General features: G+C 44.8%; 1 protein-coding gene across 1 annotated transcript in view; it reads right to left on the reverse strand.

Moving 5' to 3' along the window:
* Window positions 1-565: 565 nt before the first annotated feature.
* The window catches only part of SLC10A7 (solute carrier family 10 member 7), a 661,109-nt gene continuing 644,300 nt past the window's right edge, over window positions 566-17,374 (reverse strand). The window contains exon 12 of the mRNA XM_069242617.1: window positions 566-3,075. Within this exon, the coding sequence (XP_069098718.1) occupies window positions 3,037-3,075 (39 nt within the window). The 3' untranslated portion in view covers window positions 566-3,036. The remainder of the gene's footprint in view (window positions 3,076-17,374) is intronic.

Consider the following 17,374-nt stretch of genomic DNA (forward strand, 5'->3'; position numbering starts at 1 on the left):
ACAATGACAGATAGCCAGAGGCTAAGGACTTCATATTAATGCATTGATACCAAAGGACTGAAAATATTAAAAGTCAGAACACATAACTAACACTAATTCATGGCACAGTTCTAAAGATGACAATGGCAATAACAGCAATCTGAGGTCGATCGAAAAGTGTGCAAAGACCATGCAGAAGTGGCTCACGCGGCTGAACAACAACGAATCCGATTTGACATTGTTGTACTCACAGAAGCATAAGTGAGAAAATTACATAGATCACAACTAATCCGCATTTTGATGTAGCAGGCCGTTTTATCACTGAAGTTATTAATCAGTATGGTGTCCAAAACGGATAAATGATGAGTGCACAAATCGTAAATTTCGAAGTACAGCACTGCACTGACTGGTGGTGAGTGGAAAGACAAAATCGACTGAAGCTCATTCAATACCACTTCAATTTACGCTGTTGCACTTCTGGTGCCTAAGGGGCTACTCTGGGGGTCTATGAGGTCTTACTTAAGCAACATGTACAAGGAACAATTATTATAATTAAAATGGCTCAATAATACACATGACAAAAATGTAAAATATTTGGTTATGGACTCATAATAGAAGTCTAGTATATTTGCAAAAAAAAAGTAACAATTTATCAAGTATACATAAAAGCAAGAGAAAAAATAATAATAATCATAAAATGGAATGTAGCTATTTCTTCCGCCAATAATACATTAACAGAAGGAAATTTCTAGAACGATATGGCAGCCAATGTGAGAATTCTGTCAGGACTGGAGGCTCAGATTATGCTTATCTTTCTTCACTTTTTATTTCTCAGCAGTCAATTAGAAGCAAGCTAAACAAACACTACATATCTTGTAAATCACGTGTACCATCTGACCAACCATAAAGCCCCAGCTCTATATAAAATGCTAACAACATATCCTCTTTCTTTGCTGCTCCGCAGCCAGTTAAATACCCTTTGCCTTAATTGACCATTTCACTATTTACTGTGTTTAGTGTATTCTAGGCTTGTATGCTTTATATACAGATATACATGTATGGTTTATTTATATGGTCGCTTACGTGAATGCCGAGGGATCTTCCCCACCGGTTTCTTGCCTTTCCGATAACTTGACGTAGCGTACTGGTTATTTGTAAACCCCCCACCCCCCTTCCCCAATGGTCATGTTGCATACAGTGGTACCCCCTTTATACTGAATATTTCTTTCTTGGGAACGTGCTTCCTTCCTGCGCTCGACGCTCCGCTTTTGAATTGTGGAGTGATTTCTGCACCTCAGAGGCCATGCACAAAATTGCCGGCTGATCTCCTGGCCTCTTCAAAGTGCAGACGCACATGAAGAGATGCACCTGCCCCTGGCCCTCCCGAGCCTTGTTACTCTCGGTTTTACACCTTGTCGGCAGTCGCTGCAGGGTTGCAATCATTATTACCTTAGGCTTTGCGTATTTACATTTTCTTTTGGGCAGGGCTCACTCCACGGCTTAAACTGTAATTCAACTTTGTTCCTAAGAGTTAAATCTTTTTACCCTGCCTCGAGATCATTGCCTATTAATCCTACTGACTCCTGGCTCACAGGTGTTTTTAGGCACTGTTGTCCTGATTACACACCCTGTCAGCATGGCTAATTATGGAGATGAGGCTTTTGAATCCTTTTACTATGACCACCCTGTAGGGTCCTTTGAGCATGACTATGTCTATGCACTTGATTCAGGGGTACACCATACAGTGAACAAAGCCCTGGCAAAGGCTATTCCACCTAAGACACCTTTCGCAGGAATCTAATGACTTCAGCGTAAAGGCCTGGTCTTCCAGTACCCACAAACACTATTCTTCAGCTTGGAAACCATGGTGTGTGATTAGTGTTGTGCATGAAATGCCGATCCCTCTTCAGGGATGGATTATACAACCCACACACTGGTTTGTATGTATAACTGTGATGTGTTTCTGTTATAAATGTATTATCTTGTTGTTTATGGATTATTACAGCTAATGCTGACGTATAAGGTGCTTACCTCCCTGTTGATAACATGTGCATTGTTTCTTTAGTTCAGGGCAGTTTTTTTGGCTCTGTCTTTGGTTCTGCCTTAGGAAATGACGACAAATTACTATTACATGGTACGTGATGCTTCGAGAACTACGTCCCTGAGTTCGGCTAGTCGTTTGTCTTCCAGCTGACGAGGTGGTGCAGATCTCTTCAGACTTCCGTTCTTGAGTCTATGTTGATGGACTTGCAAGTTTTTTCTGTTTGATGGTTATCCCTGCATTACAGGTTGGGTCTGTCACCTGTTTCGCTTTGTGCAAAGAAAGAGGATATGTTAATGTGGGTAGTATGTTATAGAGGGCTTGGGGTCTATGGTTGGTCAGATGGTTCACTTGATTCATGGGATATGTAGTGTTTAACTTGCTCCTAATTGGATGCTGAGAAATAAAAAGGTGAATTAAGGGAAGCATAATCATCGCCTCCCATGTCCTTAATAGAATTAAAAAGTTCTTGATGTGAATGTTAGAAATGTATTTACTGTATATCCACCAGGCTTCAGCAGCGTGGATGACGTCATGCTGTTTGTTCATGAAGGTACTTGAAAGAGGAAGATCACAGTCGGAATGATGATGGAATGCATCTTCATTCAATAGAACGCTCTTGTACCGACTACCTCTTCGTAAAGGGATATAAGTGAATTACTGGCCTCTTCTGGTTCCTTTAACACACATGAACATTAAAGTAAAATCTGCATTTTGCGGCAGTAAAAAAAAAAAACGTGTGAAATGCCCATTACCCAATTTCCTCCCACCCCTTTATAAAAATAAAAGCAGGACTTGTTCAAAATACCACTTTGACGCAAAACAGCAATTTATCTTTCTAGAAATATTTCTGCTGAATGCTTTTAAGGCACTTTAACGGTTATATGTTTTTTAAATTAAAAAATAAAATATGCACTTAAGCAACGTTCACAAATACAAGGTCTTTGATTTGTTCTTTGTGTGTGTTTACAGTATAGTACATATTTACATTCACTTCAAAATAAATCTCTCCTATGCTATACAGGAGCTTTTGGCTGTCTTGTGAGCTTCAGTGCCTGTGGACAAAAAGAAAATCAAAATATTAGAATGCTGTTGTATGTTTAAACTGTAAAAAAAAAAAATCACGAAGTGCGCATTTCTTTTTGTCATTTGCAAGTATGCAATAGCTGAACTGCTGGTCTATGAGGGGGCCAGGGGTGGGTAGTGCCTAATTTGAGCCGATGGTTGCAGATGGGGCCACCGGGTTTCACTTTTGGGATCCAATTCTTATTTTCCTCATCAGATATTGACCTAGAGCATGGGTGCTTGCAAACATTTTCTCAGGGGCCAAAAAGTACATTGTGGGGGGTGTGCTCGAGGGCCACATCGATAACGCCCCACCACCCGTCCAAGGCAGGGTGAGGAATTATGGGGACAGAAAATATACACTCACTTTCAAAAAAATTATAAGAAAATTCTTCTTTCAAAACTTTGGCCACATTTTTCAGCAGGCTACAGGCTAAATTACATATAGCCTATACCTTTTTCAATTTTGTAGCCTATGATATATTGTGTGTAAAAAAAATATTAACTGCATATTCACAGAAATTACGGTCACAAGATGAGATCCAGAGGCATGAATATGCATCGTTTTCCCCAGTGCAACAACCCTGATTGAAGTTCCTCCAGTCACTGAAGTCTATTGTGATGAAACTGGTCTTTTCCACCAAAACTATGCATTTCCACATATTACAGGGCTGCCAGGATTGCAGCCTGTTTATGTGTGACACTTCCAGTGTCACTTCATCATAAAATGTATTGACCCCCAAGCAGAGAAACATCCATAGTGGAAAACATTATTACCTTCGGTAGTATATTCAAGTACTTTAAAGTATTAAATTGTTCCATGCAGTACCAGCAACATACCTAAAGGTAAAACTATACCAGAGAGGTTGTCATGAAACTGCCCCAAACTCTCAGGATTACCATTTCCTTCTGTGAGGAGCTCACCCAAAACATGACATTTCTTTGCGTTCTCTTGCCTGTAGTCCTGAATTTATAATAAAATAAAAATGACAGCAGGTACCAGACTGCAAATAAAAAACCTGGATTGGACCACCTCACACTCACTAGCCCAACCCAACTCTGTTATGCTCCTGTTCACAGTTCCCATATTTTCTTCCTCTTCCATAATCACCCGCCACACCCCCCTCACTTTTCTCTCGCTCTCCCTCTTGCTTTAATCTTTTTTCCTTAACCCCTACGGTGCCCTGGACGAGGTGATCTCGTCCAGGGTACCGGTTCCTGGGTGCCTTGGACGAGATCACCTCGTCCTGCACCCGGGAACTGCGGGGAGCGCTAGCTCCACCCACCCCCCCAAGGCAGGGATGGAAGGGGAAGCCCTTCCACCCCTGACGCCCCCAACCCCCCCATGACGTCAGCTCGCATCGTGCGTTGACAATCACAGAGGGCCTCCTGAGCTTCCAGCGCGATCGAAAGAGAAATGCAAAGCATTGCTAGCAGACAGTGTACACGTGTTCCCCATCACCAGGGGATGGGTAAGTGCTGTATACTGAGAAGTAAGTGGGAAGAGTCCTCAGCACCGTCTCTCATGTAGAACAGGTACTAATCTGCAATATAAAATCTGATTGCAATTTACCATCCAGTAACTTTTTTCTGTTGCATTCTGGCACTTGCAGTTTTGGTATTTTCATGAAGAAAACAGAATTACAAATACCAAAATCCAAAGATAAAAAGTCACGGACCATCTCAGTAGTTTTACTTTTTATGTTCATCGTCTTGTGATATAGTGTCACTCAAAGTGTCACACTTGAGGTATATAAATGTCACACATATGAACACAGCAAATTTAGAATATGTACGTGTGTGACAATTCTACATGCTTAAATGGCTGTAAAGAGAAAGCTAACAAACAGAAGAATACCATCAAATGTACCCTGGTAGCATTCTTTGTAAGGACCGGAGGCTTTGGACTATGCTTCTCTTTCTTTGCTCTTTATTAACAAAAAACAAACAGTAGCCAACGAAAACACCTTATGTAAAAATAAAAAATAAACTACATTTCCCAAACATTCTATATTGACGACATATCTACTGCACCCAAGACGTCCTTCTGCCGCCTCCAAATAATTCCCTCAGTGCTATGATCATTCTTTTTCTTTGCTGCTCATGATTAAAGATAAGTGCATATTAAGGTTATTCTTCAAACATCATTGTGCATTTCTTTCACAGGTTGTATGCTGGGTATATAGTTCCGCTTTTATTCCCAGCACCAAAAGCGGGTGGAAGTAGGCAGGGAGATATTGCGTGCTAGCGCAAAACTGCTCAGTCCTATTTTTTGCTCACTGTCCTCGCACACTGTTCACGCCGTGGACTCTTGTCCCCTGCCACTACCAGGACAAAAGAGAGTTATGCCTCACGCTCAGCAAGTTGAGCCTGCTGCCATGCTTCTGAAGCCAGTCAGTTGCCAGTTTGCCTCACAGGCAGCGCTGAATGTCTCCCCTACGCCATCTGCTAGGGCAAGCTCAGGCCCTACAGGTTCTTCCTGAGGGGCAGTTTATTTTGATATTGCACATTACTTGCCAGTATTCCTACAGCTTGTGCTTTAGTCTGTTAACTTGCCTCCTCACTCCCATTATATCTGGGTTGCCCACCCCCCCCACATACCACCCAATTTCGGAAGACAAATTTCAGCGTGGTGTTTCACCCGCCTGCCAAAAAATGGCAGAACAAGATATGCCCATCAATCTATCCCTTGACCAGAACAAAGACCTCATACTGGCTAATGACATCATCCATGCCTTAAATGCATCTTTCACCCAGTCAGTAAACAGAGCACTAGCTCTCGCTCTTCAGCCCACTGCCCACCAATTAATAAGATATGCCCTGTCAGTACCCCCCCTACAGTCCTGAACCCACTGCCAAGCCCCCTCTCTGACAAGATGATAACCTCCCACAGACTTCTGACTGGCCTCATGCAGCAGCTATTACCAGCAGCTTATCCTCAAAACTCTGACGTCAGATCCCTGGGTGCTAGAGACCATTATGGGGTGCAGACTGGAGTTCTTCGGGCATCATATCGTAATTTCCTTCCATCGCCTTTCCATTTTTCCCCAACCAGATCAGATCTTTATTCAACAAGATATAGATCAACTGGTGCTGAAAGAGGCAACTGGTCCTTTCCGCCCAGACCCCTCTGGTTTCTGCAGCAATAACTTGGTAGTAAACAAGACGGGCGGCGGTTCCCGCTTAGTCATCTACTTAAAGGTCTTCAACAGCTGGAGTCTATACCGTCACTTCAAGATGGAGGGGATCCATTTCCTCAGAGATAATCTTCGGGAGGGTGACTGGATGGTCCGCCTTGACCTGAAGGACACTGATCTTTCAATCCCGATTTGGCATCCCCATTGGAAAGTCCTCCAATTCAGATGGAAGGACCAATGGCTTCATTTCAAGGTTCTCCCCTTCGGGCTCTCCTTCGCCCCATAGTGCTTTCCCAAGGTCATGCGCCCAGTATTGGAGAATCTACATTACAAGGGTGTCTGATTATTATTCTAGAGACATCCTGATTACGGCCCAAGACCAACAAACTATAGTTTGCCACCTAGATTAAACCATCCATCTCTTAAAGAATATAGGTTTCATCATCAATGCAAAGAAGTCAGCTCTTTACCAGGGGCGGCTCCATCGCTATGGCGGAGGAGAGTCACCCCACCCCGCTAGCAGCAGCTGCAAAACTTTTATAGAAAAACATAGTAAACTCTGTTTATTATGTTTTTTCTATAAAAGTGATGGGGCCACTGGTGTGACAGGACAGAGGGGGAGTGTGTATGTGTTTGGCCTGCCGTCTCGAGTGAGCAAACACACATGTGCACAGGGCTCTTTCCAGACCGGCAATGTGTTGCCGGGCTGGAGAGAGCTTGCACAGGCTCCCAGTCTGCCTGGGAGCACCCTTGCTGGGCGCTCCCAGCCAATCCTGATGCTGCTCTTATCAGCATCAGGATTGGCCGCAGGGCAGGCTGGGAGCCTGTGCCTGCAAATGCAAGATGGTGTGGTGCAGCAGCGGCGCGGCAAAAAGGTAAGTTTTATTTATTTGTATCATTAAAATTTGTTTTGCCCCCAACCTCCACACCACGCACCGCCTCACCCCTTTTCCCTCCCGCGAGCCGCACCTGCTCTTTACCCATCCCGTTTTATGGAATTTCTGGGATTCCAGAACGTCATCCACCTTCCAGCAGTTACTTCCCACCCAAATGTTCAAGTAAGTCCAGAAAGAGATCAAATCCATCCTTTACAAGGCCCAGTTCTCCCTCAGAACCCCAGCCAGGATAGTGGGACTCCTGACCTCCTCGATCCAGGCGATTTTCCTGGCCCTTGTGCACTACTGAGCACTACAACGCTTGAAGATGCAACATCTTCAAAGAGACGTGAGTTACTCAGATCTCATTTCTCTCACTCCCGACACCAGGTCTGAACTACGTTGGTGGCTATACCACATGTCCGAATGTGACAGCAGAGCCCTTTTTGGCACCCAGCTGGATATAGTGTTGGAATCAGACGCCGTCAATGGGACTGGGGCGCCAGATGCGGCAATGTTTCCACCAGAAGGCGATGGTCGCAAGAGGAGTCTCATTTGCACATAAACTGCTTGGAATTCTTAGCCGGTTCCTTTGCCATTTAGGCTCTGGCTCCAATCTCCAAATGCAGCATCCTGCTGAGAATGGACAACATCTCAGCAGTCCACTAAATAAACAAATTAGGGGGAACAAAATCCCAGGTTCTGGCAGATATCGCAAATAACTTTTGGCACTACTGCCTGCGACACAACATTTCAGTAACAGCAGAATACCTTTCGGGTCACTGCAATGTGGTGGCGTACTGGAACTCGAGGTTTCTCAAAGACGCCAGAAACTGAAACTTCACCATTCTTCCTTTCAAGCCCTTCAGAACCGGTGGGGTCTCTGGACTCTCCAGTCTAGATTCGGTCATTTCCAGAACTGTTGACAGACCCAATGGAGAAGTCTCATCCCCTTCTTCTTCAAAGCACCTTCAGCTCATGACTTGGTGCATTCCAGACACGCTGGTTCATGCCAGTACTTAGTAATGTTGATTAAAAATTATCTCTGGGTGTGATGATGCCATTATCTTTATCTTTTTCAGAATCCGAACAAAAGAATGGGTGTGAGAAAAGCCCTCTTTCTGACATGGTTAGCCCCCACTTTTTGCCTGGTATGTGTTGTAGCCTAGAAGTTGTTAGTGCCGAGGGCCCCTGCTAACCAGGTTCCCTGAGTCAAAGCTCTTTCCCTAAACAGTTGTGATGAATTGACACAATTGGAGACACCTTCAGCTGCCCCCATAAGTCCCTAGTAAATGGTACTTAGGTACCCAGGGCAGGAGATACTAAGGGTAGGCCCCTGAGGGCCTCATCACTGATTGTGCCACCCTCTAAGGCCCTGCATTCAGGTGCACCCAGCACTGCCACTGCAGGTTGAGTGTCCAGATGCAAACCTAAAATACAAACTCGACATGGCACCCTGCTTGTGTGCCCTGTCCACTATACACTGCATGCACTGTGGGTAAGACACCCCTCTGGCAGGCCTTCCAACTCTAAGGCAGGGTGCACTATACTGCATGTGAGGGAATAGCTGCATGAGCACTATGCCCTCACTGTGTCCCTGCCAAACCTGGGACATAGTGAGTGAACAGAGCAGCCACTTTAAGACATGTGCTGGACACTGGTCAACACAGGTTTCACAGCTACAGGATGGCTACTCTGAACCATGGGTTGTTTGGTATCAAACAACTCAAAATGATAAATCCACCCGGGTACCAGTATTGGATTCATTACCAAGGGGGTCACCTTAGAGGTGCCCCCTGCAAAAGCTAACTATCCTGGCATGTTTGCTGGCCGTCACATCCAGCCTGCCAACTCTAGACACAAATCTGCACCCCTGGGATGAGGGCCTCTGCCCTCTGGGATGTATAACAAAGCCCTTCCTGGATGGATGTGCTAACATCCCCTCTCCTCAGGAATGTGCAAATCGCTGTTGGCGAGCTTCAAAGGGCTTGCCGCCTTTGAAACTTGACCTCCAGGCTTGCTGCTAGCAGCAGATGCCCCTCCCATTGCAAACCACAACTTTTGGTGGAAGCAACAGCGGGAAACTCAAACAAAGGACAGAAGGAGTGGCCCTACCTAGCAAGCACCAACCCCCAAGGTATCGCCTGTGAAATGGACTCGCCATTTCATTTTCCTCCATCTCGGATGGAAGGAAATAGCCAATCAGGTGTAGGGAAGTGTCCTCTGCCCACAGGAAATGGTGACTTAATGGGTGTAGCCACCCTAAGGTAGATTCCCCATTGGTCACTACCAGGTTCCCCTAAAACGCCCACTAAATACAGTATTTAGTGGGGATCCCTAGACTAAGAAATGAGATTCGATGGACAGAAGAAGACCAGCAACAAGAAGATCCAAAGGCAAGAGAACTGTGGACCTGCGGCACTGAGAAAAGGCACCAAACCCTGCCTGCTGCACCCAGGACCTGACAATCGCCGCTGAGGAGTTGCTGTACAACTGGAAAAACTCTAAAAAAAAAAAAAAAAAAAAAAACAGAGAAGCTCCAGACTTCGCAAATCGCCAGAGAACTCCGCCCAGAGTGGAGGTGCCACTCTAAATCCACAAGGAACCAACAAGCCAGTGAGGTCGACTTCACTGACCGGAGGCTAACTCCGGAGCTGAAAGCCGCAGCCGGACCAAACTTCACAACAACAAACAAAAGGACAAACCCTGTCACTGTACCAAGTCTTGAGGCACTGCGCCCTCTAGTGACTGAACGTACCAATACCCTGGCTATTGGTCATCTGACTTCGGACACCAAGAAAAACAGTCCACCCGGGACTGGAAAAGGACCAGGAGGAAGCCACAGTCGAGGGACTTCAAAAACAACCCGGACCTCCTGCCAGAGTGCCAGGTCTTGAGTTATGCCTCTGAGTGAGTGAGTTAGTTGCAAGACTGATGCTATGAATACAACAAATGCGTTGCACTTCTCCCAGATTGGCCTAACTGCTCGACCAAGCTACCAAAAACATTAGAGCATTAGGTGGTCTAGTTTTTACCCCTGTAAATCAATGTGTGGTTGCCTGGACCACCTAGTTTTGCACACTACATAGCGGTCCAGCCTCCTACAATGGGTAGCGGAATTTTGAGGTTCCGTCTCTGTTTCCAGTTATGGACCTGGTTGGTCCTTTGATGATGTTTGTACCTGGCTGCTCCTCTGAAGTTTGCAGTGGTTGTTCTACAATTGACGGGATATCTGGTATCTGAAAAAGTTAATGAGAAGAATCAAGTCGTCAGACAAAGAAAGAGGACGATCATGGCGCTGAAGGAATTATATAGAGGCGGTAGAAGAACATCACGGGCGCAGGAGATATATCGTCAATATAGAATGTTTGGGAAATGTAGTTTTTTTTTTTACATAAAGTTTTTCCACTGGCTGCTGTGTGCTTTGTGTTAATAAACAGCAAAAAAAGAGGAGCATAATCCTCGCCTCTGTGTCCTTCATAGGACTGAAAATACTTGACATTAGCTAGAATGAAAATGTCACTTACCCAGTGTACATCTGTTCGTGGCATTAGTCGCTGCAGATTCACATGTTTGGCACAGTCCGCTGCCTGGTGTTGGGCTCGGAGTATTACAAGTTGTTTTTCTTCGAAGAAGTCTTTTTTGGTCACGGGACCGAAGGACTCCTCCCTCTTCGGCTCCATTGCGTATGGGCGTCGACTCCATCTTAGATTGTTTTCCCCGCAGAGGGTGAGGATGGAGTTGTTTGGTATAAATAGTGCCCATGCAATGGAGTGAATATGTATGTACGTTAAGAGTTTATAATAATTATTTACAAATGTACAGATGTTTAAGATTTATGATCTACTTCTAAACGGCTACAGGCTTCCCGGGGAGGTGGGAGGGTACATGTGAATCTGCAGCGACTAATGCCACGAACAGATGTACACTGGGTAAGTGACATTTTCAGTTCGATGGCATATGTTGCTGCAGATACACATGTTTGGCATAGACTATAAAGCAGTTACCTCCCCTAAAAGCGGTGGTTTAGCCTGTAGGAGTTGAAGTAGTTTGGAATAATGTTCTTAGTACAGCTTGGCCCACTGTAGCTTGTTGTGCATTTAGTACATCTACACAGTAGTGTTTAGTAAACGTATGAGGCGTAGACCAGGTTGCAGCCTTACATATTTCGCTCATAGGAATGTTTCCTAGAAAGGCCATTGTAGCACCTTTCTTTCTGGTTGAGTGTGCCTTTGGTGTAATAGGCAATTCTCTTTTGGCTTTAAGATAGCATGTTTGAATACATCTGACTATCCATCTAGCAATGCCTTGTTTAGAGATTGGATTTCCTATGTGTGGTTTTTTAAAAGCTATGAACAGTTGTTTTGTTTTCCTGATTAGCTTTGTTCTGTCAATGTAATACATTAGTGCTCTTTTGATGTCTAATGTATGTAGTGCCCTTTCAGCCACAGAATTTGGTTGTGGGAAGAACACTGGCAATTCTACTGTTTGATTTAAATGGAATGGTGAGATTACCTTTGGCAGAAATTTTGGATTTGTTCTTAGAACTATTTTATTGTTGTGTATTTGAATAAATGGTTCTTGTATGGTAAATGCCTGTATTTCACTTACTCTTCTGAGGGATGTGATTGCAATGAGAAATGCGACCTTCCAGGTTAGATATTGCATTTCACAGGAATGCATGGGTTCGAAAGGTGGACCCATGAGTCTTGTTAAGACGATGTTAAGATTCCATGAAGGAACTGGTGGTGTTCTTGGTGGTATAATTCTTTTTAGCCCTTCCATGAATGCTTTAATAACTGGTATTCTAAATAGAGACGATGAATGAGTAGTTTGTAGGTAAGCAGATATTGCTGCGAGGTGTATTTTTATAGATGAAAAAGCGAGATTTGCTTTTTGCAAATGTAGTAAGTATCCTACTATGTCTTTAGTAGAGGCATGTAATGGTTGTATTTGATTGGCATGGCAGTAGTAAACAAATCTTTTCCACTTAGATGCATAGCAGTGTCTAGTGGAAGGTTTTCTAGCTTGTTTTATGACCTCCATGCATTCTTGTGTGAGGTCTAAGTGTCCGAATTCTAGGATTTCAGGAGCCAAATTGCCAGATTCAATGATGCTGGGTTTGGATGCCTGAACAGTTGTTTGTGTTGTGTTAACAGATCTGGCCTGTTGGGTAGTTTGACATGCGGTACTAGTGAAAGGTCTAGTAGAGTTGTATACCAAGGTTGTCTTGCCCATGTGGGTGCTATCAGTATGAGTTTGAGTTGGTTTTGACTCAACTTGTTTACTAGATATGGAAGGAGAGGGAGAGGGGGAAAAGCGTACGCAAATATCCCTGACCAACTCATCCATAGAGCATTGCCTTGTGATTCGCGGTGTGGGTACCTGGATGCGAAGTTTTGGCATTTTGAGTTTTCTTTTGTTGCGAACAAATCTATCTGGGGTGTTCCCCAAATTTGAAAGTACTTGTTCAGAACTTGGGGGTGAATTTCCCATTCGTGGACTTGTTGGTGGTCTCGCGAAAGGTTGTCTGCTAGTTGGTTTTGTATTCCTGGAATAAATTGTGCTATTAGGCGAATGTTGTTGTGAATCGCCCACTGCCAAATTTTTTGTGTTAGGAGGCACAATTGTGTTGAGTGTGTTCCTCCTTGTTTGTTTAAATAATACATTGTTGTCATGTTGTCTGTTTTGACAAGAATGTATTTGTGTGTTATTATGGGTTGGAAGGCTTTTAACGCTAGAAATACTGCTAACAGTTCTAGGTAATTGATATGAAATTTTGTTTCGTGTATATCCCATTGTCCTTGAATGCTGTGGTGATTGAGGTGTGCTCCCCACCCTGTCATGGAAGCATCTGTTGTTATAACGTATTGAGGCACTGGGTCCTGAAATGTCCGCCCTTTGTTTAAATTTTTGCTGTTCCACCATAGAAGCGAGAGGTATGTTTGGCGGTCTACCAACACCAGATCTTGAAGTTGACCCTGTGCCTGTGACCATTGTGATGCTAGACACTGTTGTAAGGGTCGCATGTGTACTCTTGCGTTTGGGACAATGGCTATGCATGATGACATCATGCCTAGAAGTTTTAGCACAAATTTTGCTTGTATCTTTTGGTTTGGAAACATAGCACTTATTACCTTGTGGAATGCCTGCACTCTTTGTGGACTTGGAGTGGCAATTCCTTTTGATGTGTTGATGGTTGCTCCTAGATATTGTTGTGTCTGACACGGTTCTAGGTGTGATTTTGTATAGTTGATGGAAAACCCCAGTTTGTGAAGGGTTTGTATGGCAAATGTGGTGTCGTTTGCGCATTTTTTTACTGTGTTGGTCTTGATTAGCCAATCGTCTAGGTAAGGGAACACATGTATCTGTTGTCTCCTGATGTGTGCTGCTACTACTGCTAGACATTTTGTGAACACTCTTGGTGCAGTTGTTATTCCGAATGGCAACACCTTGAATTGGTAATGTATTCCTTTGAATACGAACCGTAGGTACTTTCTGTGAGAAGGGTGTATTGGTATATGAAAGTACGCATCCTTTAGGTCTAATGTGGTCATGTAATCTTGCTGTTTGAGCAGTGGAATGATGTCTTGTAGTGTGACCATGTGAAAATGGTCCGATATGATGTAGGTATTTAGTGTCCTGAGATCTAATATTGGTCTTAATGTTTTGTCTTTTTTTGGAATTAGAAAGTACAGGGAGTAAACTCCTGTGTTTTTTTGTTGTACTGGTACTAACTCTATTGCATCCTTTTGCAGTAGTGCTTGAACTTCTAGTCCTAAAAGTTCTAAATGTTGTGGTGACATTTTGCGTGTTTTGGGAGGGATGTTTGGTGGGAAGTTGTGGAATTCTATGCAATAGCCATGTTGGATTATTGCTAATACCCAATTGTCTGTTGTAATCTGTTGCCAAGATTGGTAGAATTGGCTTAGTCTTCCCCCCACTGGTGTTGAGTGAAGGGGTTGCGTGACTTGAAAGTCACTGTTTAGGTGGAGGTGTTTTTGGAGTCTGGAATCTTCCCCTACTCCTTGGGAATTGACCCCCCCTATATCCCCTGAAACCTCCCCTTTGGAAGGAACCCTGATATGGTGTGGTTCTTGTTTGTTGGCTGGTGGTGTCTGTGGGTTGGCCACGAAACCCCCCTCTAAATGGAGTTTTTCTGAAAGAGCCTCTGCTCTGCGGGGAGTAGAGTGCGCCCATGGCCTTGGCCGTGTCTGTGTCCTTTTTAAGTTTTTCAATGGCTGTATCCACTTCAGGGCCAAAAAGTTGTTTTTCGTTGAAGGGCATATTAAGGACAGCCTGCTGGATTTCAGGTTTGAATCCTGAAGTGCGGAGCCAAGCGTGTCTCCTTATGGTGACAGCAGTGTTGACTGTTCTCGCTGCAGTATCGGCTGCGTCCAGTGAAGAGCGGATTTGATTGTTTGAGATCGTTTGTCCCTCTTCAACTATTTGCTGCGCCCTTTTTTGGTATTCTTGGGGAAGATGGTCTACGAGAAGTTACATCTCATCCCAGTGAGCGCGGTCATATCTGGCCAGCAGCGCTTGAGAATTTGCGATGCGCCACTGGTTGGCTGCCTGTGATGCTACTCTTTTTCCTGCCGCATCAAATTTTCTGCTTTCTTTGTCCGGAGGTGGGGCGTCACCAGATGTATGGGAATTTGCTCTTTTGCGAGCTGCCCCTACTACTACGGAGTCAGGTGGTAACTGCGAAGTAATAAACACTGGATCTGTGGGTGGTGGTTTGTATTTTTTATCCACCCTTGGGGTGATGGCTCTTGATTTTACGGGCTCTTCAAAAATTTGTTTTGCGTGCCGTAACATCCCCGGTAGCATTGGGAGACATTGATATTGGCTGTGTGTAGCCGAGAGGGTGTTAAATAAAAAATCATCCTCTATAGGATCTGAATGCAGTTGGACATTGTGGAATTCTGCAGCCCTAGCCACCAGTTGTGAGTATGAGGTACTGTCCTCTGGCGGTGACGGCTTTGTGGGGTATGAATCTGGATCATTGTCCGGCACTGGGGTGTCGTATAGGTCCCAAGCGTCTTGATCCTGATCATCTTGACTTATGGTAGTTTGCGCTGGTGAGTGCATTTGTGGCGGTGTTTGTGCCGGCGATGCCTGTTGTAGTGGAGAGGGCGGAGGCGTGACTTTTTTGACCAGTTTGGCTTGTGGTTGTGCGTCATCCTTGAGGAGACTGATCCTTCTTTTCCTTATTATTGGGGGAAGGGTTGATATCTTCCCTGTGTCTTGCTGGATGTACAGTCTCTTTTGTGTGTAGTCTGATTCTACACTTTGGAGCTCTTGTCCAAATCTGTGCATCTGGCCACTTATTCCTTGTTCCTCTGAGTAGGATGAAGGTGTGGTATTTTTCGGCGCCGAGAGAGAATCTTTTTTCGGTTTCGGCACCGACAGAATTTTTGTTCCTTTCGGCATGGATTCTCGGTGCCGATGTTTTTCGGTGCCGGTATCTTGTTTTTGTCTCTCGGAGCCGCTTTCTCGGCTCCGAGGTTGCTCCATGGCGGTCCCTCGACCGGAGTCGGGTGTCTTCGCTATGGGCGTGCCCTTTTTCGGCGCCTTCGACGGGTCGCCTGTTTTATGGGTCGAGCCATGGCCTGTTGGCAGTGGCGTCCCCTGGGCTTTCGTTTTGTCGATGGTTTTACTTTTCGACGTCTTACTCACAGTTTGTTGCTGTTGTTCGACGTCGGAGTCTCCGGATTCTGATTCCGGAACCGAGAATGTTTCCTCTTCGTCGTCGAAACGTTGTTTTGTCGGCGTGGACGCCATTTGTAGACGCCTGGCTCTTCGGTCCCGGAGTGTTTTTCTGGACCGGAAGGCTCGACAGGCCTCACAGGTATCCTCCTTGTGCTCGGGGGACAAGCACAAGTTACAGACCAAGTGCTGATCTGTATAAGGATACTTACTGTGACATTTTGGGCAGAAACGGAACGGGGTCCGTTCCATCGGCTTCGATGTCGCACGCGGTCGGGCCGACCAGGCCCCGATGGGGGAATCTAAGCTACCCCAAAGTCTTCCGATGATCGGTGTCGATGTACCTAACTATCCCGATACCGAACGGAACAATACCGACGCTTTCTTCCGAGATTCTGACTAACTTTCCGAACCGAAACACGGAGCGAAAAGGAATACGTCCGAACCCGACAGCGGAAAAAAACAATCTAAGATGGAGTCGACGCCCATGCGCAATGGAGCCGAAGAGGGAGGAGTCCTTCGGTCCCGTGACCAAAAAAGACTTCTTCGAAGAAAAACAACTTGTAATACTCCGAGCCCAACACCAGGCAGCGGACTGTGCCAAACATGTGTATCTGCAGCAACATATGCCATCGAACATGTTGTTATTGTTTTCTTTGTTTTTTTTCATTCCGAGCTTTGTTTCTATGGTCATTTCAGCTTGTTTTATGAGCAGAGCAACTCTGCTCTTAGAACAAGCTAAACTAACTATAGAAAAAAAAGCCCGAATCACCAATGTTGCCTGGCTATCAGTAACAGGAAAAAACTGAACTCGAACAGCTTTACTTCTATGCTGCTGTTTGCAGATTCTCAGGGGAAGGTCTGTGGGCTTCAAGAAAAGGTTTGCCCGGCCACCAGCGGGCAGTACACTGAGTACCACTGACCTAGAGCCAGAAAGGGAAACCGCACAAACAGGAAAGAAGGATGAGATTAGATGGAAACAACCGTCACTAAGGAAGTAATCAGAGATGGGCAGCATGAGAAAAATGAGCACAGAGTCTCTAGCAGTGGATTAAAGAGGCCCAATATTTAACAGCGCTGGCTGTGGGCTTCTGAGCAGAGCTTTGGGCACCAGCACTCATTCTATTGCAAATTAAACACTGGAGACGAGTGTAGATTAGGAGATGCAGGAGGGCCACACCAAATAAACTAAGGATGGCTAGGTCATCAAAAACCCTACGCTAAACTCTCCACTATGCTTACACCTGTGACGTATTTGTATCCGCCTTCCATGCAGATTTAAAGGACAAAAATCGTTGAAGCTCTCCATGTGCTTCCTGATGCAGATTTTGCTCCATCCTGCAACTTTGTTATGGATGTTACTAACCAATTTTTATTCTTTGGAAATATCCCTGTCTGGCTTAAACCTCTAGTGTAGCTCTGACACTCCAATGATGTTTAGAACATAACTTCCATTTTATGATATGTTGGACGTTACATGTGTACTTCAAAAACTTGTGTAGCTCTTACCACTTCTCTGATGCACTTTGATGTTAAGTTTATGGATACCCCACCTAATCCCCCAT

This window comes from Pleurodeles waltl, chromosome 1_2 (genome assembly GCF_031143425.1).
Source record: "Pleurodeles waltl isolate 20211129_DDA chromosome 1_2, aPleWal1.hap1.20221129, whole genome shotgun sequence".
Classification (NCBI taxonomy): Eukaryota; Metazoa; Chordata; class Amphibia; order Caudata; family Salamandridae; genus Pleurodeles; species Pleurodeles waltl.